At 42.5% G+C, this 25328-nt stretch overlaps 1 protein-coding gene across 3 annotated transcripts in view; it reads left to right on the top strand.

Annotated features, from left to right (window-relative positions):
• Window positions 1–25328, top strand: part of LOC128765587 (contactin-associated protein-like 5) — a 179673-nt gene that overhangs the window by 105507 nt on the left and 48838 nt on the right. For all 3 annotated transcript variants that reach the window (XM_053876360.1, XM_053876358.1, XM_053876359.1), the window contains exons 9-13: window positions 3556–3699; window positions 3776–3935; window positions 9423–9529; window positions 10450–10569; window positions 18275–18475. In XM_053876360.1, the coding sequence (XP_053732335.1) occupies window positions 3556–3699; window positions 3776–3935; window positions 9423–9529; window positions 10450–10569; window positions 18275–18475 (732 nt within the window). The remainder of the gene's footprint in view (window positions 1–3555; window positions 3700–3775; window positions 3936–9422; window positions 9530–10449; window positions 10570–18274; window positions 18476–25328) is intronic.

Genomic DNA, 25328 nt, shown 5'->3' on the forward strand with positions numbered 1-25328 from the left:
CGCTTATCATTATTACAGTTTACTGTGCCACAGGTGTATGAAAAGAACGCTACATTTAATTTAGCCCTGAGTACTGCCAGCACAGTGCGCCTGAGGTGCCTGAGCGCATGACGGTGAAACTGCTGAAATGAATTTCCCACATTTAACCTGTTGGTCTGCTCACCTCCCAGTTTTATTCTCACCATCACCGCAGGGCTTCAATGTTTTTTTTTGTTTTTTTCTCTCTCTGTGTGAGAGGGAGATAATAGACTGTCTTGAGAAGAGATGAGCTGGTTTGATAAAGCGTTGTATATGAGCCAAGCACGCTGCACGAGCACTAATGTGGAAAGACTATTGATTTGGCTCTTCCTCTGCTCTGACCAGAATTCTGCGTGCTGACAGTATCAGTCTAATATCCACACCGATAGTGTTGTCAATGTAGGAGATATACAAGCCATCAAGGCGTTCAATCTCCGTCTCCTGCCAGCCGCTAACATGGATGCAGCTGCTACATGAAACTAAATATCCTGCAGACAGCGGAGGGGAACGGATGTGTTTGACAAAACAACACCGCGATCGCTAATCTGTTCAACAACGACCGCCGATAAACCTGTTATGAAGCGGCGCTACATGGATCCGACTTTGGACGGCGGTCCTCAATGAGATAACAGTCAGTCACCTCCTGCTGATACTTGTCCACTCCGTCTTGCAGCAACGCTCACATGAATTAGTCAATGGAGTGGAGAGAAAGCGCCCACGGCACTCAGTCTTCAGGGATAAATGTTTCCACTGTCCGTGACAGACATCATTAGACCTCAGATGAAATTCTGAAGTTTTCCCAAGAGCCGGAGACAGATCTAATATTTGGCCACCAGATAAAAAAAAAAGACACTCTGAGCCTAAATGTGGCGTGATTGTCTTGTCCGCTCTAAGCTGCCAAACCGCTGCGCAGTTCAGGCCGGACGCTAATTGAATTTGGGGGAGAGACCAGTGGAGACTAAACGTAGTTGTGGCCCATTAGTTTCCATTCCGAGCTGCCAGAGTGACATTGCTTCAGTGAAGACGAGTGGTCTTTTTAGTGTCCTGAATCAGCAGAAGAGCAGCAGCACAATATATAGGCTCTTTTAAAAAGCCATTGAAAGTCACTTACCTACTTTGCTCTGGTTTTCAGAGAATAAGTTGCCATTAAATCAGACAATTAACTTTCATTTGTAAAGAACATGTAGTTTAAGTGCCACACAAAGTGCTATCTGATTGAAACGTAGTGGAGAACTCATTAGAAAACGGGGAGATGTACACACATTTGGAATGAGAAGAAAAACTCCCTCATCTTTATTTCGAGGCCTGATAAGTGTCAACATATCAGCTTATTCATTTTGCTTGGTTTGCACCGCCAGGTGGGGACGTGTGAAACTGAGCCATGTAGGTGCTAGAACTGGGGGATTGGAGAAGATCCCCGTGCACATGGGCTCGGTTACTGCAAACTGAATATAGAGATGCCTGAGAGAAGCCGTGTGGTGCCCCAGAAGGGCAAAAGACAATCGCAATAGAAAAGTGCAGAAACAAAAACAATTCCAAAAACGGAATCACAATTGTTTTTGTAAACATGTCGACCCTGTAGTCCTCATCTGTATTGTGAATTCTCAATGAAATTCTGAAACTCCTTCACTTGGACCGACAGCTTTACTACGGCATCAGTAAAAATTATGATGTGTTTTTCATGAGTCCTTTGATTTCCTGAAGCAACAGACAAATGGACCTCTAATAGGCAAAAGCATGTTTCCTAGGGAGCTCCCAGCATGCGGCGTCACTGATGTGTCAGCTGGTAAAATATCGACCCCACTATGACAAAGACAGAGACAGTGCTCTGCTTAATATAATGAGCGTACCGATCAATAAGCCCTGACCGTGGGCTAGAAAACCTCTTTATATACCTCAGAAATAGAGGACAGATTATTGAAAAAGTTCCAAGCAAGGTGGTTTATTGCTGGAGTCATCAGTGATGAAATGGCTGGAAGAAATAGTCATGGTGGAATTATGTGGAAATCCAGAAACCGCTAGTGTCAAAGACTGCGGCAAAAAAAACAAAAAAGAACCAAAAAAAAAACAACAAAAAAGTGAAGTTTTTATGCTTTATGTTGTGGTAAAATAATACTTCTTAGTTATTCGTGGTTGTATTTATTTATTTATTTATTTATTTTTCTGAATGACGGTCAACTTAAGACATTACTAACTGCTCCATCGATTTATTCTATTCCTTTTTTTTTTTTTTTTTTTTTGGATAGCCCTCAGACCAGACCTGAGCTGTACTGGTAGTCAGTGGAGTAGTGATGGGTTGATGAGGTTTCATGAAACAGTTTCTTGATTTTCAGAGGCCGTGATGTGAGGTTTCATTGAGTTAGTTGTTCAAGTCCAAACATGTCACAGCAGACAGTGACATCTGGTGGAGTCTGGAAGTCAGGACATTGTTTCATGAAACCTCATCTGCCCGTCACTGCTGTTGAGGCTTCATGAAGCAGCGTCCTCATTTCCAGAGCCCACTCTCTGCTCTTAAGTATTTTGTTTCTAAAAAGACACCTTCTGTTCTTGGAAAATGAGGACGATGTTTCACCACCCTATCATTGCTGAGCTGCATTTGTCGCTTGGGGCAAAATGTGGCCTTTCGACTCGAGTATTATGATTTTTTTTTTTTCTCTTGAAATTACATTTATACGTTTTGCCTTTATCGTATCTACTTTTTTGTTTTGTTATCTTAATCGTTTTTTTTTTTTTTACAAAAAGTACACAACATAAATATTTGTTAGTATGTAGAATTAAAATATTTATTTTACAAATATATATTTCTTTTTTTACTTTCATATCTCTCTCTCCTACTCTTGAAACATTACTGTATTGTGTGGTAGTTTCCTATGTATATTTTGACCCATGGGTAATTCATGACCTCTGCTTTAGGATCTAAAGGAGGACTCCTTTAGTGAACAGAATTCCATGTATGACAATTTAAATGAAATATTACAATCAATATTCACCTTTGATCATTTTAGCGCAAATGTAGGTGTTTGCTTTTGAGAGATTCCATTTGGAAAAAAACAGCCGTGAAGATAACAAACGTGGTTTTTCCCCGCAGCACAGTGATGTCAGGACGTCCAGCTCATTTGCGATCCCGTTGATGAAGTGTCACTTTTCGATAAGCAAGCGCAACTCAGGAGGTTGGTGACGTTCGGCTGGCAGTGACTCAGTGAGGAATCTCTGAGGATGTTTTTCAGCATTGCAGCGTGAACTGTGGAAAGCAGCTTTGTGGATTTGGTGCCAGTGCTGGCAGCTATAACAAAAACCATGAACTGTATCTTTAACTAATCCCAAACACAGGTGGAAGCAGTAGTAAAGCATCCCGTGGCTGTGTCTGCCTGCTGCCCTGATATCACAGGTGGCGGCCGTGAAAACACCATCAGCCTGTGATGAAGCAGAATTTCCTCGCGTCTCTTTGCCCTCAGACCCGCGCTGGCATGCTGGTGCCCATTATAAATGATGCGACATTTTGTCGGCGCGGCCTAATGTTGGTGTGTTTCACTGCAGATTACCAAGTCAGCGACGGACTCTGGCATTCAGTCAGTCTGGACACCCGGAATTTACTCGTCACTCTGACTGTTGACGGCAACTCATCCACCACCATGGATCTGAGGGAACCCCTGGAGCAGCGAAGCCACTTTTATTTTGGAGGTTTGTGTGTCTTTCATATGCCGATGTGCTTCTTTTCTGTGAAGTGGAGATTGAAGCAAGTGTCGTTTCCTTTCAGGCTGTCCAAGCCCTGACTGTCAGGATCAATCTCCCGGCTTCCAGGGATGCATGCAGCTCATCTTCATTGGCGGCCAGCCGGTCAATCTCAGCCTGGTGCAGCAAGGATTGCTGGGAGACTCTAACAAGGTCCAATTTGACACATGCTCGATAAGTGACAGGTAAGACATATATTTTTACCGCTATTTTAAAACTTTTTTTTTTTCCCTCTTCGTCGTTCATTTAACGTGCCGGAGAAAAAAAAAAATATTCAACTTGCCAAGTCGGGCCCCAAACTGCAGATTTATGGGTGTTGCAGAGTGTCAGTCCGGGAGTCGCTGACATCTTGTCGTATCGAGACAAACACTGTGACGGGTTCATCCAATTAATTTCCGACAAAAACCCAGTGACACCCTCTCTGGCAGAGGACTATGCTAACAAGCTGCTTTCTCCAGTCCTGGGTGCCGTGCTATCCCTCATTACCCTGCACAGCTGTGCTTCTTCACAACACGTTTTGGCAGATCTACAACCTCCACGGATGCTGTGTGTGGCTCCCAACATTTATAGCCACGAGACGGATATGCAAACTGCTGTTCGTGCCTTGTTTCCCCCCTCTGAGGTGAAACGCTTTGGTCCAATCCACTCTCTCAGGCCCTTCACTGTCGAGGAAAAACAACAGCACTGGCTCTCTGCCGTGTCGGGGGTCTTGGGAACTGTTCTCAACACCACATTTCTCCTGCTGTTAAGTCCATATATTTACATATTCACCTGTTAAGATTGCAGGAGGAAGAAGCTGGGTAGTCAAAAGAAAAGTTTGGGTGAATGCGCAAATCCTGTAACATCCCTAAAAGCATAATTACCGATACTACAAAACCGTTCTTTTTTCCGCTGCGAAACACTCACGCAGCTCATGCTTTTAAATTCTGCCTTTTACCGTCCATTCTGCAACTGTTTTTTTTTTTTCGCACGCGTGCTGTGTCTTTCCCCTGTAAACTGGAAGACAGCCGTGTAAAGTTTCCTCACCCACTTAACTTTCCTATTAATGCAACGGAATGAAACAGGAAGCAGCACGAGGGCACACTGTGGAGCAGGAGAGTGGGCACATTTTGGCTTGAAAGTAGGAACTCTCACTGACTCAGATTGCAAATAATCAATGCTGAAGTATTAGGTACCGCTCAGACTGTGATGAACTTTTCAAAAGGCTCAACCCTGGTTTGTGTTTCACTGGCGTGCTTGCTGTTTATTAGTGGTTAATTAGCTCTTGTGCTGATGAAGTTGAATTCATTGCTAAAGGCAAGAAAAAGCGAAAATTCCCCTTACTATTTTGTCATTTTGTTATGTATTATTCTTGTTTATTATTTATATAACTAGCGCTACTATTGCTGCTGTATAAATGTGGCTAAATGTATACAAATAAATTCAACGTATTTTATTTTGGTGCTGTGAATGCGATTCAAAATGTGACATCCTTTTTTAGTTCGCACATGAAGTCCCATAAATGTCACTATTTTCCAAGTCTGTGGTCGCGTATCCAAGTCAATCTCAAGTCCTACTTGCACCCAATATGTAGCCTGCTTAGACCACTGCAATGTGATATCTACATAAATCAAAGCATGAACTATAACATCATCATCAGGAGCCAAACTGAGCGTTTTGAACATTATACTTTATTGTTATTTTAACAAGCGTCCTGTTTTGTTTGAAATGCATTGGTTTTCATGTCTGTGCTGACGACCGTTTGCTGCTCCGTAAAGTGGAAGCGCAGCTTAAGATTTTGTGTTGAGATGTACAATAAGGAACAGCTTTAGCCAAACTAGCACCACTATTTAGTCTGATGTTATTGTTGAGACTTTCTGGGAGAGACAGACGGGAAAGTGATGTCATCGTATCAAGTACCGACCGTGTCAATGGTCCGCTATCGGATGCAGTGACTGAAAACGATGGATCAGTGCAGGTGACAGGAACCAAGTTAGCTGACTGGTCACTGGTGCTAATGCTAATGCTGCACTCCGTTTCGTGTCTAACTTACCTGGATGCATTTTCAAATGTGTGATAGCAGCATCGTTGACTGTTCCCCCCTATAGTTGCATTCCCCAAACAAAAGATACTACAGCAGCCAGTTTAGCCACTATTGGTTGGTGTGTTGCATATGTACTGTATGAGCTACTAATGACTGTTGTGGAGAAACAGTGATCAGAATGTAAAAAGCATTCAAACCTTCTGAAGATATGGTTGTACTTGTGTTTTCAGAGCCCCTCAATGCTTCCGCTATCTGCTGTACGATTAAACATATTGCATTTGGAATGTATTTTACACTAAGTATGTACATCAACTACATGTAGGGCAATAATTTCAAAACCTTTAGAGTGAAATGAGTGGCTTGGCGGAGGTGTGTGCTTTCCCTGTGCCTTTCTGGTTCAGATAAAAAATGAATTTCTTTCTGTTTTAGCCATCACTGTGTAGTTTAACTCACCGGCAGACGAATGTGCCTCAATAGGTGAAAGATAAGAATGTGTAATGATTATGAATGATAAAAAAAAGATACACAAAGATGTTTTGTGTATTTTGTTTTTATTTTTTATTTTTTAAATTTTATTAATCCGATGTCACTGAGTCAAAACTTCAGACAAGATTCCTTTATAAGAACGGAACATCCCTTGAGAGACAGAAAAAAAAGATCATCCATTCTGCATCATCTCATGATACAGGACAAAGGATGTGAAGTTCGGCCGTGACCACCGACTATCAAGTGTCAGTGCGGTCTGCAGTGAAATGTCAGAGCTGTGCATAAATACATAGAGCCTGCTGCTATTTCAGTCGGATATAAGACAACACATCTTAAAATCATAAAGCTTCCGAAGTCCAAGGAAGGGAAACCGGTAATGGTTTCACATGCGACCAACCTTCTTTCGTGCATGATGGGGGTGTTAAAGCTGAGAAGCAAAGTGTGAACCAGCATGTGTTCAGACACCTTTCTAAAAAGACTTGCACCAACCTTTTCAACAATGGAGCAACTTTGACCGTTGGATCGGAACAGATGGGCTTCAGCCCCCGACATGCATCAATGCTTCTCCGGTGCCAGTCCACAACATTGTTTTGCTTGAACCACCTTTGAAAAGGTGGGAGCCGCTCACTTTTCCTTAGATTGTCATGGAGGATATACAGCGTAAGCAGCACGACGGCTGAGATAACTGATGACTCACCATCACCTCTCCCCATTGGGTGAGTGATAATTAGCTGAAGCCTCGAGTGCAGCTTGGTCAGCAGAAGAGAAAATGAAGTAAATTAAACAGTGAGCTCCTTCTCCTGTTTATCTAGCCTGTCACTTCTCGTTCAAGCTTAGACCAGTTCTGTCGGTCACGACTGAAAAGACAACGTTGCTCTGGTGGGATCTGAATTTTTCTTTTTTTTGGGGGCTTTTCCATGAACATTAGAATGTCGGGCAAAAACTCTCGGCAGGCAGAAGCTTTTAAACACGAGGTGTAATTGGTTTTTATTTTTTATTCTGATGGTTGAAGTGGTAACAGATGGCGACTAAAAGCACAATTACCGCAGTGTGTCGGCAAGGGTGAAATTGCAAACACTTCCCAAGTTGAGTCGTGTGACCTGCGCGGGTGTAACCTAACCATATGTCTTGCTTTACAATCGACACACATTCACGTCGGATATGACGCCATCCACGATGAGCACCCGTGATGAAGACGGCCGAAAATAGCACGCCATTAGACTGGAGCGCTGCAATGGTATCCCTGTTGTGGCTAGCCTAGCACGCTGCCATTAATAGGTAACAGATGAAAGTGTTTGAAATTATAGATGCATGCTGCCGAGCTCTGCAATTATGAGAAACCAAAGAAGGCTTGAGGAATTGACTATCAATCAGAGGAGAGTGGGTCGGAAGGGCTGCGAAATCACTTACGCTAGTAAAATCCAATAAACGCTTGGAAACCAAGGCTGAAGGTGATGAAAATGCTTTTTTCCCTTCTCTGCCGAGACGCCACCTTCTCAGATTCAGAAGTCTTTTCCTATCGAGGCAAGGACACGCAAGCAAGGCAGCTGCCAGTCAACATGATCTCTGAAGTCATTGTGTGGGTGGCTGATGCTGATGTCTGTGAAAAGACTGGTAATGTTAACTTGAGTTGGAAAACGACGGACAGATTTTCTTCTTTCATTTTTCATTTGATGAACTTAGCAAATCAATTATTCAGTAAGTCACTAAAGTGTGGTATAGATTTGTTGTCCGGGGCATCGATCGCTCTCTTGTCACAGCATGACTTCAGAGATATGACCCAGAGCTTTTTAAGTGCGGCCTGGGGACCACATGTGGCCCTCTGACAAGCCCTGTCAGGGTCCCATGAGCATACATCGGAATGTCCCATGCATAATATATCTGAAGTACGTCCTCTGTTATGGTGAGGAGTTCGGTTCCTTTTTATATTTTCACATAGATACTTGCTGGGGATGGACTGGTGGGGTTCCAAGAAACCAAGGTGGCGCCCTTGAATTGAAGATGATATGATGTTTCATGGAAATGGTTGTTCAACCATCAGAGTGCGGGGAGTGCCATCTAGTGTATGTTGACGACACTGTTTCATGAAGCCTCAAAAGCCCCTTACCGGTTTCCCTTCCTTGGACCTCGGAAGCTTTACGATTTTAAGATGTGCTGTCTTATATCCGACTGAAATAGCAGCAGGCTTCATGTATTTACACGGTCTCTTCGTCCATTGAAATGCATTGGCCGCTGCATTTTTAAAGTGAAAAAGCTCTTCTTCAGATCATTGTGTCATCTCCCACCTTGGCGACTTCTACTACTTGCTTATATTATACGTTTTTATGTTCCTAGGTATTATGTTTTGTGGCATGGAAACTCTCGTTTCAAAGCCCAAAGAAACCCATCTGTGACTGCAGAGAGATCCCAAAAACCGCTGAAAAATAGAACCTAAAATGAAAACCAAGCACGTATTTGGCAAGTGGCTAGCCAACCGTGATCCTTCATGCGATGGAACCAACGTCCATTGTCCTGTCTATTATTTTATTATCTATGAAGATGTATGTTAATATTAATTGTCATTTTCAATAATAATAAATGATTTTTTTTATTAATGGGAGAACCAAGAGTCCATACATTATCAACATCAACAACGCTTCTGGACCAGCTGTTACACAAACTCCTCTCAACTCTTAAAAGTAATGTTCATAAGCATCCGTCATCTAAAGTGCATCTCGAGGGCTTTTGGCTGATCAATATTATTATATTATTATTATTGCAATTCAGTAGTGGACTAAATGTATGACAATAATTTCACATTATTTTCCTGTTGCAAATGATCCTTTTAGGGCAGAGGACTGAGAGGCCTGTTGGGCTGATGTTAAAGAAAGTCTTTAAACAGGAAAAAAAAAAAAGAAAAAGCATCACGGAGGAAAATGAAAACATGATGCTGTGAATTTCTTCACACGCCCACAAACATCTGCCAGTATGAAGAGCACCTGATCGCTTGCTATGAGAGTGGCTTATGTCTGACATGTATATTTATAGTGTGTATGCAAATGTGTCAAGCCTCTGCTGTAGATATGTCATGAATGTGCGAGTCGCTGACATCAATCAAGACCGGGGTGCAAAAACGATCAGGTTCATTTCATCCTCCGACACTTGAAAACTGCTATTTTCCCAGGTGCCTCCCGAACCTCTGCGAGCACGGCGGGCGGTGCACCCAGTCTTGGACGTCCTTTTACTGCGACTGTTCGGGAACCGGATACTCCGGAGCGACCTGTCACAACTGTGAGCACTTTGTTTCATTTTCACTTCTTCACCTTGTCTTTCACCTGCTTTTACACTCTCTGCACCTTCTCATATGTCTCAGTCTCCCGGGATCTGTCATTTCACCCAGCACACACACACGCGTGCGGCTGTGTGCTGTGACTCCTCTTGACCTGGCGACAATAATTACTGCGAGTCTCTCTTTCAGCTTTTTGTCTTTTTGTGTTCTGTCCTTAAATAACACCACCGTCCTCACTGCTTGTTTCAGATCTCTCTCTTTAGGTGCCTTTTTTTTTCTGCATCTTTGACTCTTTTTTTTTCTCATATGGTGGCAGCTGTATCCTTTGCCCCGAATACTGATTTTTTTTTTATTTTTTTGATGCAGACAAACATTGTTTTTTTTCCATGTAGGAGGGATCATGACACAGTGAAGAATGTCCTGAATGGAAATCAGGCAATAACAAGTGAAGAGCCTTGAATAGATGAGAAACACATCTTTCCTACTCGCCGCTCTAATTATGCATTCTCACTTCTTCATTTGAGCATGACTATGTTTTTCTCCTGGTTATTAACATATTTTAAGGGTCCGTCTCTAGGGGCGTTGCTCCTGATCTACGCGCGTTTATTGAGGCTTTACTTCTGCGTCTGTATTTAAAACACTGGTGCAACTCAAAGGACTGTGTGGACAGACGCTTCACTTTTATATAGTGCAGCAAAATGAGAGAGTAAGTACCTTGCTGGAACACTTAGTGAAGGTGGGCTCATTCTGGCGCGGACTCAGGTTGCATGAAATCAATGTCGGAATTTTAGATGGCACTCGGGCTGATGAGTCCAATTGTACTTAGAGTCCAACGAAAAACGTCACGCAGCATGATCCAGAAGATATGTTTTATTTCTGCATCTGAAGCCGTCCTAACAAAAGGTCTCGGTTCTCCTTCCAGCCATATACGAGTCGTCCTGCGAGGCCTACAAGCTGATTGGCAGCTCCTCGGGTTTCTTCTCCATTGATCCAGATGGGAGTGGTCCCCTGGGGCCCGCACAGGTGTACTGCAACATGACAGGTGAGATCACTGGAGTCCACATATTGTCACCTTTGCTCTTATTCAACCTTCTCTGCTTTCGAAAGGCGCCAATGTTATTTCAACGGCACAATGTGATCCACGTCACCTGTGATGTGACATTTGACAGTGACATCACCGGATCTTATTGACGTGGAGGACAAAAGGCCCTCACTTCCGTTTTTGTCACAGCGGTGACAGCATTCATCACTTGTGGCTGTCACCCTTTCCTAAAATACTTTGTCCTTTGCAAGGTTAATATTCCGCTGACATACAGAGGCGGGCACTGCCTTCTACTGCTGTCGAGTACTTTTGTGTTGTCAACCTTCCGTCTCTAGAGAGCAGAACACATGAAATGGAAAAGTTGTCCCTATGCAAAATAAGCAAAGTTAGTCTCTAGTTCTGACTCAATCGCCAACTTACTTGTCACAGGGGTCTCACAACACATTGGCATTGCATGGTTTTAGATCTGTGAATTATTCGTCCATAAGGTGATGAGCACAAAGAGGTTATATATGACTTATATTTTTGCGCATCAATGTTTAAGCTTTCAATCTATTCCCCTCTCTGTGTCCACCATGTATGGAGAAACAAACTATCCCATGATCAGACATGTCAAACAAAGGCCCAACAACTGCATTATGTAACCACAAGCAGACTGCACTGTGACTGTGGAAAAAAGTTAACAGAGAGCCCAAAGTTTCCATCAATCTCAGATTAAAAATGGGCAGAAAACTCTCAACTATATTTCAATTCTGATGAAGACAGTGTTTTCCTTTGGCTCCCCTTTGTGATTGGCTTTGACACGACTCTGGCCCAATCATCTAGCTGTCACAATGTGACCCCGAATCTGAATGTACATTAACCTCCCTAACAGACTGCATGAGACCAAGATGGCCGGTGATATTATCCTCATCTGTGTGGACTGAGACTGATTTAATCAGATTTAATGGTGCTATTTGCGATCATATTAGTAGCTATCAGATTCACTCTTTAAACATTTAGATTTATGTCTTCAAATTCCTGTCAAATGCGATAAATAGAGAAGTTATTTAATCTTTTTTTTGAGTGTCCAAACGGAAGATACAGTGGTGAATTGCTTAGAAAAGCTCGTCTCTGTAACTAGAAAAAATACAAGTCACTTTTAACCTTGTAAAATTACTTTTGAGAAGTTACATCTTATACAACAGTGCGGCTAATATATGCGAATATATGGATTTTTACAGGCTGAAATCAGATTAAATCGGGGCGATGAAATCGATGAAATCAGAGGTTTTACCCTTAAAGCACTCAAAATCTGCTGTTTTCGCCCACATGTCCACAGTTCCGTCAACAGACTCGATTTCCTAGAGGTCTGGAATCGAGAAGCAGCCGCTGAGACCGGCAGTGGTGTCGGAACTTTGGGCACGCGGATGAAAACAGCACATTTTGAGGCCTTTAATGTGAATAAAATATGTGAGACACTGCCTGTTGAGACAGAGTGTGTTCTGCTCAAAAGCACAAGCGAGTCAGGTTTTGCCCGCTGACTTGATCCCGGCCGGAGAGCTGCACCCTGTGTATTGTGAGAGCTGAGTGGATCAATCATGACGCTCCGTATTACGCAGCTTGTTTGCGCTATTTCCTCACTCTTGATGCTGGACCCCGTTTTCAAAACTAGTTTTGAACTCAGTGCACCACTGACCTGTCTACTGTGCAGACAGCACCACTGAACAAGGTCTTGTGTATGAACAAGATCTATTTTCCTTCTTAAATTTAGTGGGTGCAGCTAATATTCCAGTGCTCTCTGTCGTCTGGAAATTGCGGTATTTGTATTTTAATAAACACACAGACCTCTCCATGCAATGGGAATAGCTGATAACAGGAAGGATCTTCAACTCGACTCTCCCTCATCCAGGTCAGTAGTAGAGAGTGGCTAAAGAAGACAAATGGTCCGGAGGTCTCAAGCGCAATGTACATCGCTCCATTTCTTTATTTAAGGCATCTGTTGAAATATCAATAACCTTAGGCTTATTGCAGCGCAGGTAAAGTTAACAAAGGGACTGTTAGACGGAATGCCCAGGGCTACATCCAAAACATGCTGATGCTGCGTAATCCCAGTCTAGCCTGAAATAGCCTGCAGCTACTCCAGGAAACGCAGGCAAGGTAGAGGGGGACTCTGGATGGCTCACATCAAACCTGGGATCAGTCTGGAGTGTGGCGCTTCATGGAGGCCGAACGGAAGAAGCGCTATATTAGCATTGAAATGCTTGGCCAAAGTGTCATTGAGGAAGACATTGTTTGCACTTGTTGCTATTTAGAAAAGGAAATTGCAGAAAAGGACTCAAGACTTTTCATTGCATTTTAGCGCAGACACTTATCGCCTTTCACATTTGTTGTTGGGTGAAAGACGATCTCTTTGGATACGCTGCGGACGGCTCAATGTTGATCTTGAGGGTCGGATGTCTATTACAGCACATCATGACCTCAAAAACGACACTGAGCATGAAATTGTAGTAAATTTGGGAAGGATATAGAGAAGAGAGGGCACATGAGACGTGGGTCAGATTGGAGGAGTAACATTTTGCTGGTCTATTGTTCTCTTTAAATGCCCCTCGTACATCATGACATGTGATGTTACAATTCTCTGGTGACAAAATGAACTGGAGAATCCATCCACTGTGGAGATGCTCGGCTCTGTACTGATAACCCGACACAGGCGCTTTGGGTGAAACCAAAGCATAATGTACGGTGGCTGAGACATGCAAAAAAAATTAAAATAAATTTACAAATAGCGAAACACATTTTCAGCATTAAAAAAAAAAAAATGACCAACTTACCAACCGTAATTTGGCCCTCTGCCTTTCCGTACGATTCTGTGCCAAATTTGCTTACATTGGAAACACATTTGCAAACACTGAAAACATATTTACAAACTCTGAAAATGCATTTGCAAGCTTGGAAATACATTTATAAACTCTGGAAAAGAAATGTTTGCTAAAGAAGTGTGTCAATTTGTTTGAAATGTAATCCATAATAATGCAGTGTCTTGGGCTTATTCCAGCGGCCTATAAAAAATATAAAAAAATGTTTTTTATTCTTGCAGTTTTCAATCAGAATTTATGTCTTTTTGGTGCAGATTAATATCTACATTTATACATTGAATTAGTCATATTACAAGATGTTGTGTGGCTGCAGTTTGGGTTGCTGTCATGTCCACATATTTCTCCTGAGGCGTGATGTTCATATTAATAATGAAAGCATTGTGAATCAGAACCTGAAGGATAGAAATAGTTAGTCGTCATAAACCGCAGTATGTCATAAGAGATCCACTTGGGTCACTCCTTGTGACAAGAAAGCCAGTGTCCCGTCGTAAAGTCAAGGATTTTAAGGGCTTTTAACAAATCCCTGGTTTCACTAACTCACAAAATCAGAATACAAGCGCTGTGTTTAATATTTCTGCCCTAGAAGTTCCTCAGCAGTAGGAACTAGTATAGTGTTTTGCTCTGATCTGGAGTGACCGTGTGAACTGCAGTTGATGGTAATATCCTTTGTCGTACCATCCAACACACAGTGAATTGAAACTGAACAGCAGGCATGAAGCGTACGGCGCCTTTCAGTTGAGTTGCCCCACTGGCCTTAACCAGCAGTTTTGTCCTGTGACAGACAGACTGGTGAAATTAATCCACTCTTCTTCTTCGTATAGATCATTTAGTATCTCCAACCACCATATTTACTCATAATGCGGTTAAAAAAACAACAACATAATATTGCTGTACAAACAGTAAAATCTGGATAAAACAGTAAATGTGTGTTTTAAGATGTGTGTGTGTCCAACATGAGGAGGGAGGGTATTCCATAGCTGGGACCCACCGACTGAGAAAGAGTCTCATCTGCCACTTTGTTTTTGGCACCACCAAGAGCAGCTGTTCAACTGACCTTGAGGACCACGGAGAAACAGAACGTTTAATGCTATTTAATGACCATTTAATGCTTCAAAAATGAACAGAAGAATTTTAAAATCAATTCTAAAAGTCACTGGCAGCCAGTGGAGAGAAGCTGAAACAGGAGGCATGTGCTCTCTTTTGAGTGATCCCGTTCGAAACCTGGCTGCACCATTCTGAACCAGCTGCAGATGAGACAGGGACGCCTGGCTAACTCCTGCAGGGAGACAGTGCTCCAACGGGCATGTGATAAAACCATGGGCCTCTGCATTGCAGTTCAAAGGCTCGTAAATTCCAGCCAACCTGAAACAACGAATGATCTCTCTTCCATAGACCAGCCTCCTGATGCAGCCATTTTTGAAGTTCATTGCAAACAGGCTTTTTGCAAGGGGGGGGGCATCTGGGCATCCTGAGGACGCTGCCGTAGCTCCGCCATCGCCACATTGCTTTACGACATAATCTCGCGGTTATCCACATCTCCTGAGTCGCCACACTCGTGGCATGGACGCGCCGTGTGATTGATGGGATGTCTGGCGCTGATAACAGGAGGAAATGCAGATAACAATAATTTACAAAACCGGCTCATCTGTTTATATATACATTTGAATGAAGGAATGTTTAAAAGGGTGAGAGTTTAGAAACAACTGTATGTTTATCTTGCATGAACATATAAAAGACGATGAGCATAAATGTTGACATTTGGCTTGAGTTAAGGGAAAGTAATGTATTTATTTTAATATTTTTTTCAGGCTCAGTCAAGTCAAACTGCCCAGGAGACTCCTGCATCTGAGAGTGTTCTTGTGGCAGCAGCTACTGAGTTAGTCTTGCATATTGATTATTTGACTCAGATGTCTGTTTTTTATGAAAAGTTATTTTTGCTCAAATAGATGTGTCGGGGAGGGAATGGACTGGGGCCGGCCTTATGGCCGGGGGGGCGGGGCTTTTCAAAAGGCCCTGTTTCAAAATCCTGGCTAAAAGCCCGATTGCAAACTATTGAAGTTGAGGACTAAGGAAGGAATTGGAACGCACCGGACGTCTCAGTTATATGTAACGTTATTAGACATCATTAGACCGTGATTCGTCGAGGAGTTTGTTTGCTTCCGCTGCCTTGTCCAGCTACACGGCTACATGCTAGGCGAAGAGAAAGTAGAAGAATTTCTGTCCATAGTCTGACGAAGCTGTTTACATGCAACTTAGCTGGACTCAATACTTCAGTTTTCTTTGCCCTCGTGTAAACATGCTCTGCATTGTGTTTTTTATTTGTAAGTTTGGTCTTAGTTCCACTTATGTTGGGTTGACCAGATGACCCATTTTTTTAGAAATTCACATTTTTTTTTTTTTTTTTTTACAGGTTTCTACTCAGATAATTACATGCATCAATTTCTCACATCAACAGCTTTGAATTGGTTGTTAAACACCAAGCCCTCTTGTAGCTAATCTCCCTGCTCAGAGTTGAAACTTTCTTGAATACGTGCAATGAAACATTGGAATGTTTGCACAGGTTTGCTGCCTGTCTGCGATATCGGGTTCTCATTCCCTTGCAAAATGAGTCAAATATTGAAATTAGCCGGCCAATTGTCCGGCCGGTTTCACCAGGGACTTTTCATTATGTGGACTTTCCATTTGAATATCGTAATAGCGGTGCGGGTGCATAATCTCAGTCTCTCAAAGGCTCCGCATTCGACGTAATTACAGCAAACGTGGGTTTTCATTTTTGGACTAATTGAAGGTTGAACGAGTCCCACCCCTGTCATTCCTAAAATTGCCCAGTAGATTCTATCTGTCATTTCATTTGGCCATACCTTCAGGATTTTGCAAAGTCATGAGAGCACAAATGTATGTAGATTATGCTCTTCCCCCAATGTCCGAGGTGGAAGAGGACCTGAGCCAGAGGTAAATGATCCGTTTCAACAGAGACAGTTAATAGTACTGAGCCAATACTTCTCCTCATTTGTGACCTTATGCTACCCTTTTTATGAGTGTTGATGGAAATAAATTGTTATTGTTGTTTTTATTATTATTGATACAGTGGTACCTTTTCGAACGTTCCGGAATTCGAATAAATCAGATTTCGAACAAAAAGCCAGAACTCGAAAAACACAACAACACAAAAACCATAACGTGCGCGGCCCGATCAGCTGACCCACGACGCGCTTTGTTATTGTGTATAACGCAGCCTCTGTATGCAGACGTGTCCCGTTAGCTACATTTACTGACTGTTTTTTCTTCATATTGAGGTGTAAAACCTTTCCTGTCTCCACACTGGACCGTGGTAGAGTGTCACAGGGGAGGTGCTCGCACCTCCGAGGCTGGAGCTCACACTCCAGGGTTTGATGTCCTGTTGTGGGCTGGAGCTGGGACAGGGATGAGGCGAGTCTGGGACAGAGCGTTACTTGGTTTATGACTTTGTCACAGCCAAACTGCACAGAAGCGCACATTCAGAGCTGGACACGCACCGGGCACCTCTTCACTTCTGGAGAGACGTCACTCACTCGGCAACCCCTCCCACATGCAGCGGCCACACACATAGAGGAACAGCGCACCTGCAGCAGACACTCTACATTCACTCCTACAAAAGCCTGTTTTAAGGCTTGGAACGCATTATTTCTTTTTCCATTCATTGTAATGGGAAAAATCGATTCAGATTTTGAACAAATCGCTTCTCGAACGGCCGTCTGGAACGGATTGTGGTCAAGAACCGAGGTACCACTGTATCAATATTAGTCTGTGGGAAAAGTCAATGTACTGGGTATTATTGAGACCTCTAGGTTTCACGGCCAGGACAGAACCTGCGATGGTCCTCTTGAATGCAAGGTTCAGTGGTGATATTCGGTGTTACACCTTTGAGTGTGTTTCATGCAGCTGCAAAGCAATACAGACTTTTAGTAACAATGTTCCACCCTTCATCTGCTGACTATCGAAATTTATAAAGTTATATAATGTCGTTTCCTCAAGTCTTAGCTGGTTCTGGTTACACAATCCTGGGTCATTTTTTTTTGCCTCTTGAGTGACGCCAAGCGACCTGATTTCTGTTTGAGCTTCTGTCCATAACTTTTACCACGGCCCAGTACCCAAATGGATGTTTTAACCACAGTAACTCTGTTGCTTTAACTGGTCATGTGACTGGCGGCACAATAGTGTTAGAAACATTCGGGACATACATAAATCCTCTCACGCTTTAACTTGAAGAACATATGTTATATATATAACATATATTTTGTATAGAGTGAAAGCAAAATGTGGTAATGCTTAACAAGACACAAATCTATATCTTGGCTCACAACATCATAACTTTTATGTCTTTGCTGTTGTCTCCTAGATGACAAAGTTTGGACGGTCTTGGCTCACAACATCATAACTTTTATGTCTTTGCTGTTGTCTCCTAGATGACAAAGTTTGGACGGTCTTGGCTCACAACATCATAACTTTTATGTTTTTGCTGTTGTCTCGTAGATGACAAAGTTTGGACGGTCTTGGCTCACAACATCATAACTTTTATGTCTTTGCTGTTGTCTCCTGGATGACAAAGTTTGGACGGTCCTGGCTCACAACATCATAACTTTTATGTCTTTGCTGTTGTCTCGTAGATGACAAAGTTTGGACGGTCCTGGCTCACAACCTCATAACTTTTATGTTTTTGCTGTTGTCTCCTAGATGACAAAGTTTGGACGGTCTTGGCTCACAACATCATAACTTTTATGTCTTTGCTGTTGTCCTGTAGATGACAAAGTTTGGACGGTCTTGGCTCACAACATCATAACTTTTATGTCTTTGCTGTTGTCCCGTAGATGACAAAGTTTGGACGGTCTTGGCTCACAACATCACAGCTCCAGTCAGACTCCAGAGCTCCTCCCAGCACAGACCTCACATCATGACTTTCAACTACAGCGCGTCGTCCGAACAACTTCAGGCCATCGTGTCCAGGTCTGAGCACTGTCAACAGGAAGTGGTTTACAACTGCAAAAGGTCCCGACTCTTTAACACCAAAGGTAAGCATCAGCTTCACTGTCCTTATCAATTACACACAGTGAGGTGTAGCAAAGAACTGTTTGCACTGAGTTCAACCACGAGTTGACAGTGAGTGTAAGCGCAGTTTGCCGCTGATGGAGAAGAATGAATAAGAGGTATTAAATATTCATGCATCCTGGATTCCTCCGGTTTTATGTGCGATGTGTACAAATAAACAAGGTAATTATGACAAGAGACATCAGAGGGAGACAAGAGCAGGTGATTATGGAGTTGCAGCTCACTAACTGGCTCCGTTATGTGATGGTTAACTTTGATGCCGGGAACATTTGGCGTTTTTCCAAACGTTTCTCTCTCTCTCTCTCTCTCTCTCTCTGGGGCTCAGGCGAGACTCGTGCTAACAATGTCGTTCTTTACAGCTAACACATTTCACAACATTTTTGTTATTCGACAAAATGGTGTGTATGCGAAAAGAGGGAAGGAAAGCAGATGGAAGAAATACACATACGCCTAAACATAGACGTGTGGCGTCCTTTTCCTCTTCTCACTTTGAGCAAGAACTTGGGCCAGAAGGTTACTGTTAACACCGAGAGTGCTGAAAGACTGGAAAAACACCTTGTGCCTCTTAGATTACCATTCCCTCGGCAAGCTATAAAAAGCCGAATTCAAAGAAGGATTAGCGCCCCTGAGGTTGTTGGATGTTCACCTCACTCAGTTCCTGCAGCCAAGCTGTTCCGAAACAATTGGTCCTTGGAATACACCATTAAGAGCGAAAAGTCTCTTATTGTGGCACTCTATTATCTCCGTACACCATGACAAGCCTTTAGCCACACAGGTCCAGAAGCCAACTTGTAAACCATAGTCTTGGAAAAGGTTTCAACTGACGTCAGGGGAGGGAAGCATGGAAGCCAAAAATGCATACATGGAGTAAAAACTACTTTAACACTGATGCTTCTCAGCTATACTCCCACATCAATCATTACCTGGGCCATTGTTTTGGGCGCTTACATATAGATCAAACATCTTAGCATAGTTGTATACAGTATATCCCATGTCACGGACAGAAGGCAGGCAAAAGTGTACTACATCGTAAACTCATGTGTGCAAGGTGGGACCCCAACCGATGCGTTCAAGATAGAGAGCACAAAGACAGAGACTGGTCAGAGAAGTGTGAAACAGTAATAAAGAAACGTTTGCAGTATTTGTCTGTGAATGACATTAGACTAGACTGCCTTTATTCTAGCCGCAGTGGGGAAGTTTTGGTTGCTACAACAGCACACTGACATGACATAAGTTCTTTCAATGGGTCTCAACGGGGGTTGCCACAGTATATGTCGTATAACTGCAAAAACATCTTCCAACTGCACAAAATGTTCTCTTTTTCTACGGATCTCATTATGTAATTATAACAAACGTCATAGCACCACTAACACACCTGGTCAAGGTACTTCATAAGCTTTTTTTTTTTTTTTTGTTTCTGAGGTTCCACTTGTCCTGTGACTTATACTGAGGTGTGACTTGCATATACAGTGGTATCTTGGTTTTTCCGAACGTCCCAGATTTGAGATTTTTTTGCTTCCAGAACTCGAATGCGCGCGGATCGATCAGCTGACCCACGACGCGCTTTGTTATTGTGTATAACGCAGCCTCTGTATGCAGACATTAGCTACATTTACTGTCTGTTTTTTTCTTCATATTGAGGTGTAAAACCTTTCCTGTCTCCGCACTGGACCGTGGTAGAGTGTCACAGGGGAGGTGCTCGCTCTCCACACCTCCGAGGCTGGAGCACACACTCCAGGGTTTGATGTCCTGTTGTGGGCTGGAGCTGGGACAGGGATGAGGCGAGTCTGGGACAGAGCGTTACTTGGTTTATGACTTTGTCACAGCCAAACTGCACAGAAGCGCACATTCAGAGCTGGACACGCACCGGGCACCTCTTCACTTCTGGAGAGACGTCACTCACTCAGCAACCCCTCCCACATGCAGCGGCCACACACATAGAGGAACAGCGCACCTGCAGCAGACACTCTACATTCACTCCTACAAAAGCCTGTTTTAAGGCTTGGAACGCATTGTTTCTTTTTCCATTCATTGTAATGGGTAAAATCGATTCAGATTTCGAACAAACCGCTTCTCGAACAGCGTCTGGACCAAATTGTGGTCGAGAACCGAGGTACCACTGTGTAGAAATACATAGCGTCACATTTTTTGAAACATGATTTCACACTGAACATGGAGTGAAGGTTACAGTCTTTACGTCTGTGATGCGCCTCCAGTGGTTTCCATGTCAGAAATCTTGTGTGATCACACTTAAGTGTCACAACAATAGAAAAACACAACTCGTTTTTTCTGTCTTAAAATGGAAAAAGAATACAGAGAGAAACATCATAATATCAAAACCACTGCTCCCAAGAGTTTGTCTGGACACCGGAAGAGACAGACCCAATGAGACCAGCTGCAGATGAGTGATGTTTCTCAGTTGGCTCACTTTTGAAAAGTCTCACAGTTCAAGTCGGGAGCAATGATTACATATGACTTTACCAGTGAACCTTTTTGGAGTTACCACTTCATACAATGGATTTTGTAAAAATAAAAAGTTGTTTTTTTTTTTGTCTAATAAACCTAAACTTTTCTAAAGACCCAGTTGAGGGTTCAGTGGATTGAGTTTGAGTTTGAGGCAGTCGATAAGTGGAGTACAGAAGTCCTAATATGCAGGAAACATTTCACGGTGACCAGTTTCACAAGTATGACCTGGTTCGGCTCAAGAGCTACTCCAACGATTCTTCCTAGATCCAAACGTCAATGTCTGCCATTGCCATGACTCAGCATTGAACTCTGAATAAAATGTACACAAGTAACATGGATAACTTACCCTGTGAGACGAATTGTGACTATGTATAAAACGTTTTACAGATCACTTGAACGAGAGAATAGAAAGGCGACCGATGACTTTGTCCTACGCTACATTCTAAATTAAGGATGTGAGATTAGCTTTAGGAGGTTCAGTTGTTGTCAATATGGATATAAATATGAAATTGAATGAAGGGCTTTGTCAGTGGATTAATATTATTTCTGATATTTTTCTGTTGGTTTGTTGACTATTTTTGACAAAAGAGCTCTCGATTGTGGTTTTGTATTATCATTTTCGCGTGGTAGCTGGAAATGGCGCCGGCTTTGTGTTGGGTGTCATTTCTTTTTTTTTTTTTTTCAAATGTCACCGATCAAGTCTTCATCTGTTTCTGAAATGCCAGGCCTTGCATGAGAAATGTAATTTTAAAATGAGGCAGGTGAGAAAACAAAGGGCAGATGCTCACAAAATCATTGACGGATATTCGTAAATGATACGCACAATAGACGGCTAAGGAATGAGCAAATGGCTTTTCAATCACTATCAGGTCACCTTGAGTGGAGAATAGCAAGTAGATGCCTGCTGATCACAGACAGGTCTCAGGGACTCTCTATTAGAAATATCTTTTTCCCTATTTTAATGTCACGCATTCATCATGAAATACCTTTGCATGAAGAACCAGTGTTCTCCAATGATCCAGGTGTGCTTTAATGGAACGTGGTGACATTTAGAGTGGGATAAAAGTGCAGCAGGATCCAGCAGGTTCTCAGCCTGAGCATTGTATAGATGACGGTGCTGACAGTACATTAGTGGAATATACAAGTGTGAAAAAATGAAAACAAAAAAGAAATGTTCTGCCACCTAGCTTGGCTCTTCTCGTAAGCTTGGGGTGGGCATTAAATAAAAACAGACCACCAAACCAAGGGCTTAATCTGCTTTTATTTTTAAAATGATGTGATGGAATTAATAAAAAAAAAACTGTAAAACTGAAAAAGTATGCTTGGAAATATGGTTGAAGCATGTTGACAATAGAGGGCCACAATTCAATGATACAGCAATTTCAAAATTCTTGTAAGATTTACAACTCCAAGTCCAAAGAATGTGTGTGGGAGATAGTCTGGAGGCTATGGAGAAACAGCTCAACTAAATGTGTCAGGTGTGACACTGAGAAACACTCCAGCTCATATATCCCTGAAAAAAAGGAGAATTTTCATTTCTATCGCAAGTGCTTCACATGTGTCATTGTCTCAAATGCTATTAGTAGTGGTAATGGTAGTCGTACTTTTTTTTTATTTCTTCAACATTTTTTTTTTAATATGTATTTATTTTCAAAGCAAATTCAAAAGTGCCCGGACTGTGTGTACTTCATGAGAACGCACTGCTGACTTTGTTTTAATGCAAAAAGGTTAATGCAAAAACAAGGTTGATGCTTGTCTTCCTCCTTCTTTCTTCATTGAGAATTGATAAACAACAGATGTTCTGTTTCTAATTGTAAATATCTGGTCAATTCCCATTCTTAGTTCTGACTCATCTTAGCTTTGTTCAAAGGCATAAAAAAGCAGGTGCATTTTCCCAAAAAGTTAAAAGTAAAAAAAAAAAAAATGCTTATTGTTTCATAAATAACAATCTGCATTTTGACCAATAAAATTCCGACGCAAAATACAGGCACCTCAAATGACAGCATGATAGTTTTTAAAAATGGCTCATTGACTCGTAATGAGTCTGAACGCAGGGGAAGCCTGGTTATCCACACCGGGTTACTAATGCGTGAGAGTGAGTGGTTGCGTGTGCCGTGCGATAGTCAGGAAACCTGCCTCCCACCTATCTTCCTGTGTGTAGGAATAGGCTCCAGCCCAATGAACAAAATGTAGAGAATCATCTTCTTTACATTCCTCATCCACTAAATATGAAGTGCCCTTTTATTGACACATATTTTATTCATTTCATGATTTCAGTCGTACACACTTCCAAAACTGTCCAAATGAATCACTTTCTCTTTGGGTAGCGTTTTGCGGAGAAAATGCTTCTGTATGAGATGTTTTTAACAGCCAATAACCAACCATTTAGACAGATGTGGGCAGCAATAAAAAAGAGTCTGGGCTTGATAGTGTTCATAAACCTTGCTAAGCTGAGAAGCTGTGAGTAAGAAATGCTTCAACGTGCCCTTCATTTGATGGAAGGAAGTGTTGTCATGACGCTGTGGAGCATGGTTGTTACAGGGATGTTGGCTTAAACACAGTGTGACGCCTGGTTCTTTGCAATCTGGGTCATAGCTAGCAGAATTCTCAATATTGTTGTTTGACAGGAGTACCTGACCTCGCAGGCAGAAGCAGCCCAGTTTTGTCTTGCAGGTTGTGTGCGGACATATTTTGAGATGTCAGTCAGACAAGCAGAGTTTCTAGCCTGGGGACCAGAGTCCAGTTGCAGTGAGCCCTTGAAACTATCTCTGCTGCTCAATGCAAAGCAGCTGTAGTAGGTCAACAAACGCTTCTGAAAATATTAAATCAACTCTCAACAAAGGTAGCGGTGCTATTGATGTTTGGCATTAAATGGGTTCCGTCCATTCATAAACCGGCGGAGACCTCGGTTCTGTCAAACATATTTGATTTACGGATATTTAGCTGTAACGCTGATGTCATTCACACTTTCGGTAGAATCAGCTACAGACACTAATCTGGAAGGAACTGTGGCCGTTGCTAGGCAACAGCACATACTCGGGCTTCTCAGGCTTATATTTGCCACTCTACTTTTGGCAGAACATAAAGTTGAAATCCCTCTTGTTCTCCGATAATTGCCATCTTTTATTATTTCTGCATCTAGACTCATAAAAGGGAGCAAATGTGTGTTCTTGCCATGCTTCTACTTCACTCACACTCTCCTCTTAATTCTGATGAAAACAACCGGGATATTGTCTGGTGTTGCGTGCTGCATTTGTGTTGTGGAAATGCGGACGTGTGCATGGGAGATTTGAAGGACCATCTGTGTGGTTTTCTTAAAGTGGCGCTCGGAGAAATGAGAGCAGAGCAGCGACAAGCCTTTACTGCTCCATCTATACCATCTCAGCCGAGGAGAGACTTCAAAACAATTTGGATGGTCTCTAAACTAGTGTGTCTTTTTCCTGCTGTGTTCCTTAAGTGCTCCTTCTTGCACTCCAGTCACATGGCCGGTGCCAGAACAATCCTGTCACTCTCCAACTGCTCTAAAACTTTGCCATTAGCCACGCTTGTCACAAGTATTTAAGCGTGGTAGATCCACCATCACACAACTTCAGATGTGATTTTTAAGGCAACCTAGTAGCTACGTTCACTTCTTGTGTGGTTAGAGACACAAACGTGTTCCCTATGTGTTGCGTCAGACCAGTTGACTCGGACTCTACAACATGTTTAAATAATTTGGTTGACCAAAATGTCTGCTCACTTTGCCAGTGCTGTGCTCAAGGGCACTTCGGTAGCACGACCAAGAGAGTGGCCTTTTGGAACGTGATGTGATCAGCATTTCCTATTCACCACTTCCATCTTAACCTGTGCTGTGCATCCTCTTAAGTCAGTCCAATCCTCTTCATGTTATAATATATAGAATCCTTTAACGTCCATTTCTAACATTCACCATCCACGCTATTTCTCCTCTTCCTCCAAACTGTCTGAGACTCCCCAACCTTTCCTTTGTTTTTGCTGTTGTCCTTCCTAGTCACTCCCAATGAATAGCATCCTCAGCTCTGCCACTTGCAACTCTGCCTTTTACATCATGGCCACTCTGATATAAACCTTTTCTTTCTGTCTACCCCTGACGCTTGTGTCGCAGGTCACCCTTGATAACTGTTCCCTACACTGTTCTCTTCACCTTCTTTGATCTTCATCCACTGCTGTCAATACTTGCTGCCAAATACTTAACGTACATATGTGTGAAGGAGTTGATTTTTGTCAAAATAAGGTACATTGTTTGCAAAAGAAAAATGTATGGCAGTCAGTCATTGAAATAGAACAATGGAACACAAGTACAGTATGCAGAAATTATAAAAAGTTTTGAGC

This window comes from Synchiropus splendidus, chromosome 10 (assembly GCF_027744825.2).
Source record: "Synchiropus splendidus isolate RoL2022-P1 chromosome 10, RoL_Sspl_1.0, whole genome shotgun sequence".
Classification (NCBI taxonomy): domain Eukaryota; kingdom Metazoa; phylum Chordata; class Actinopteri; order Syngnathiformes; family Callionymidae; genus Synchiropus; species Synchiropus splendidus.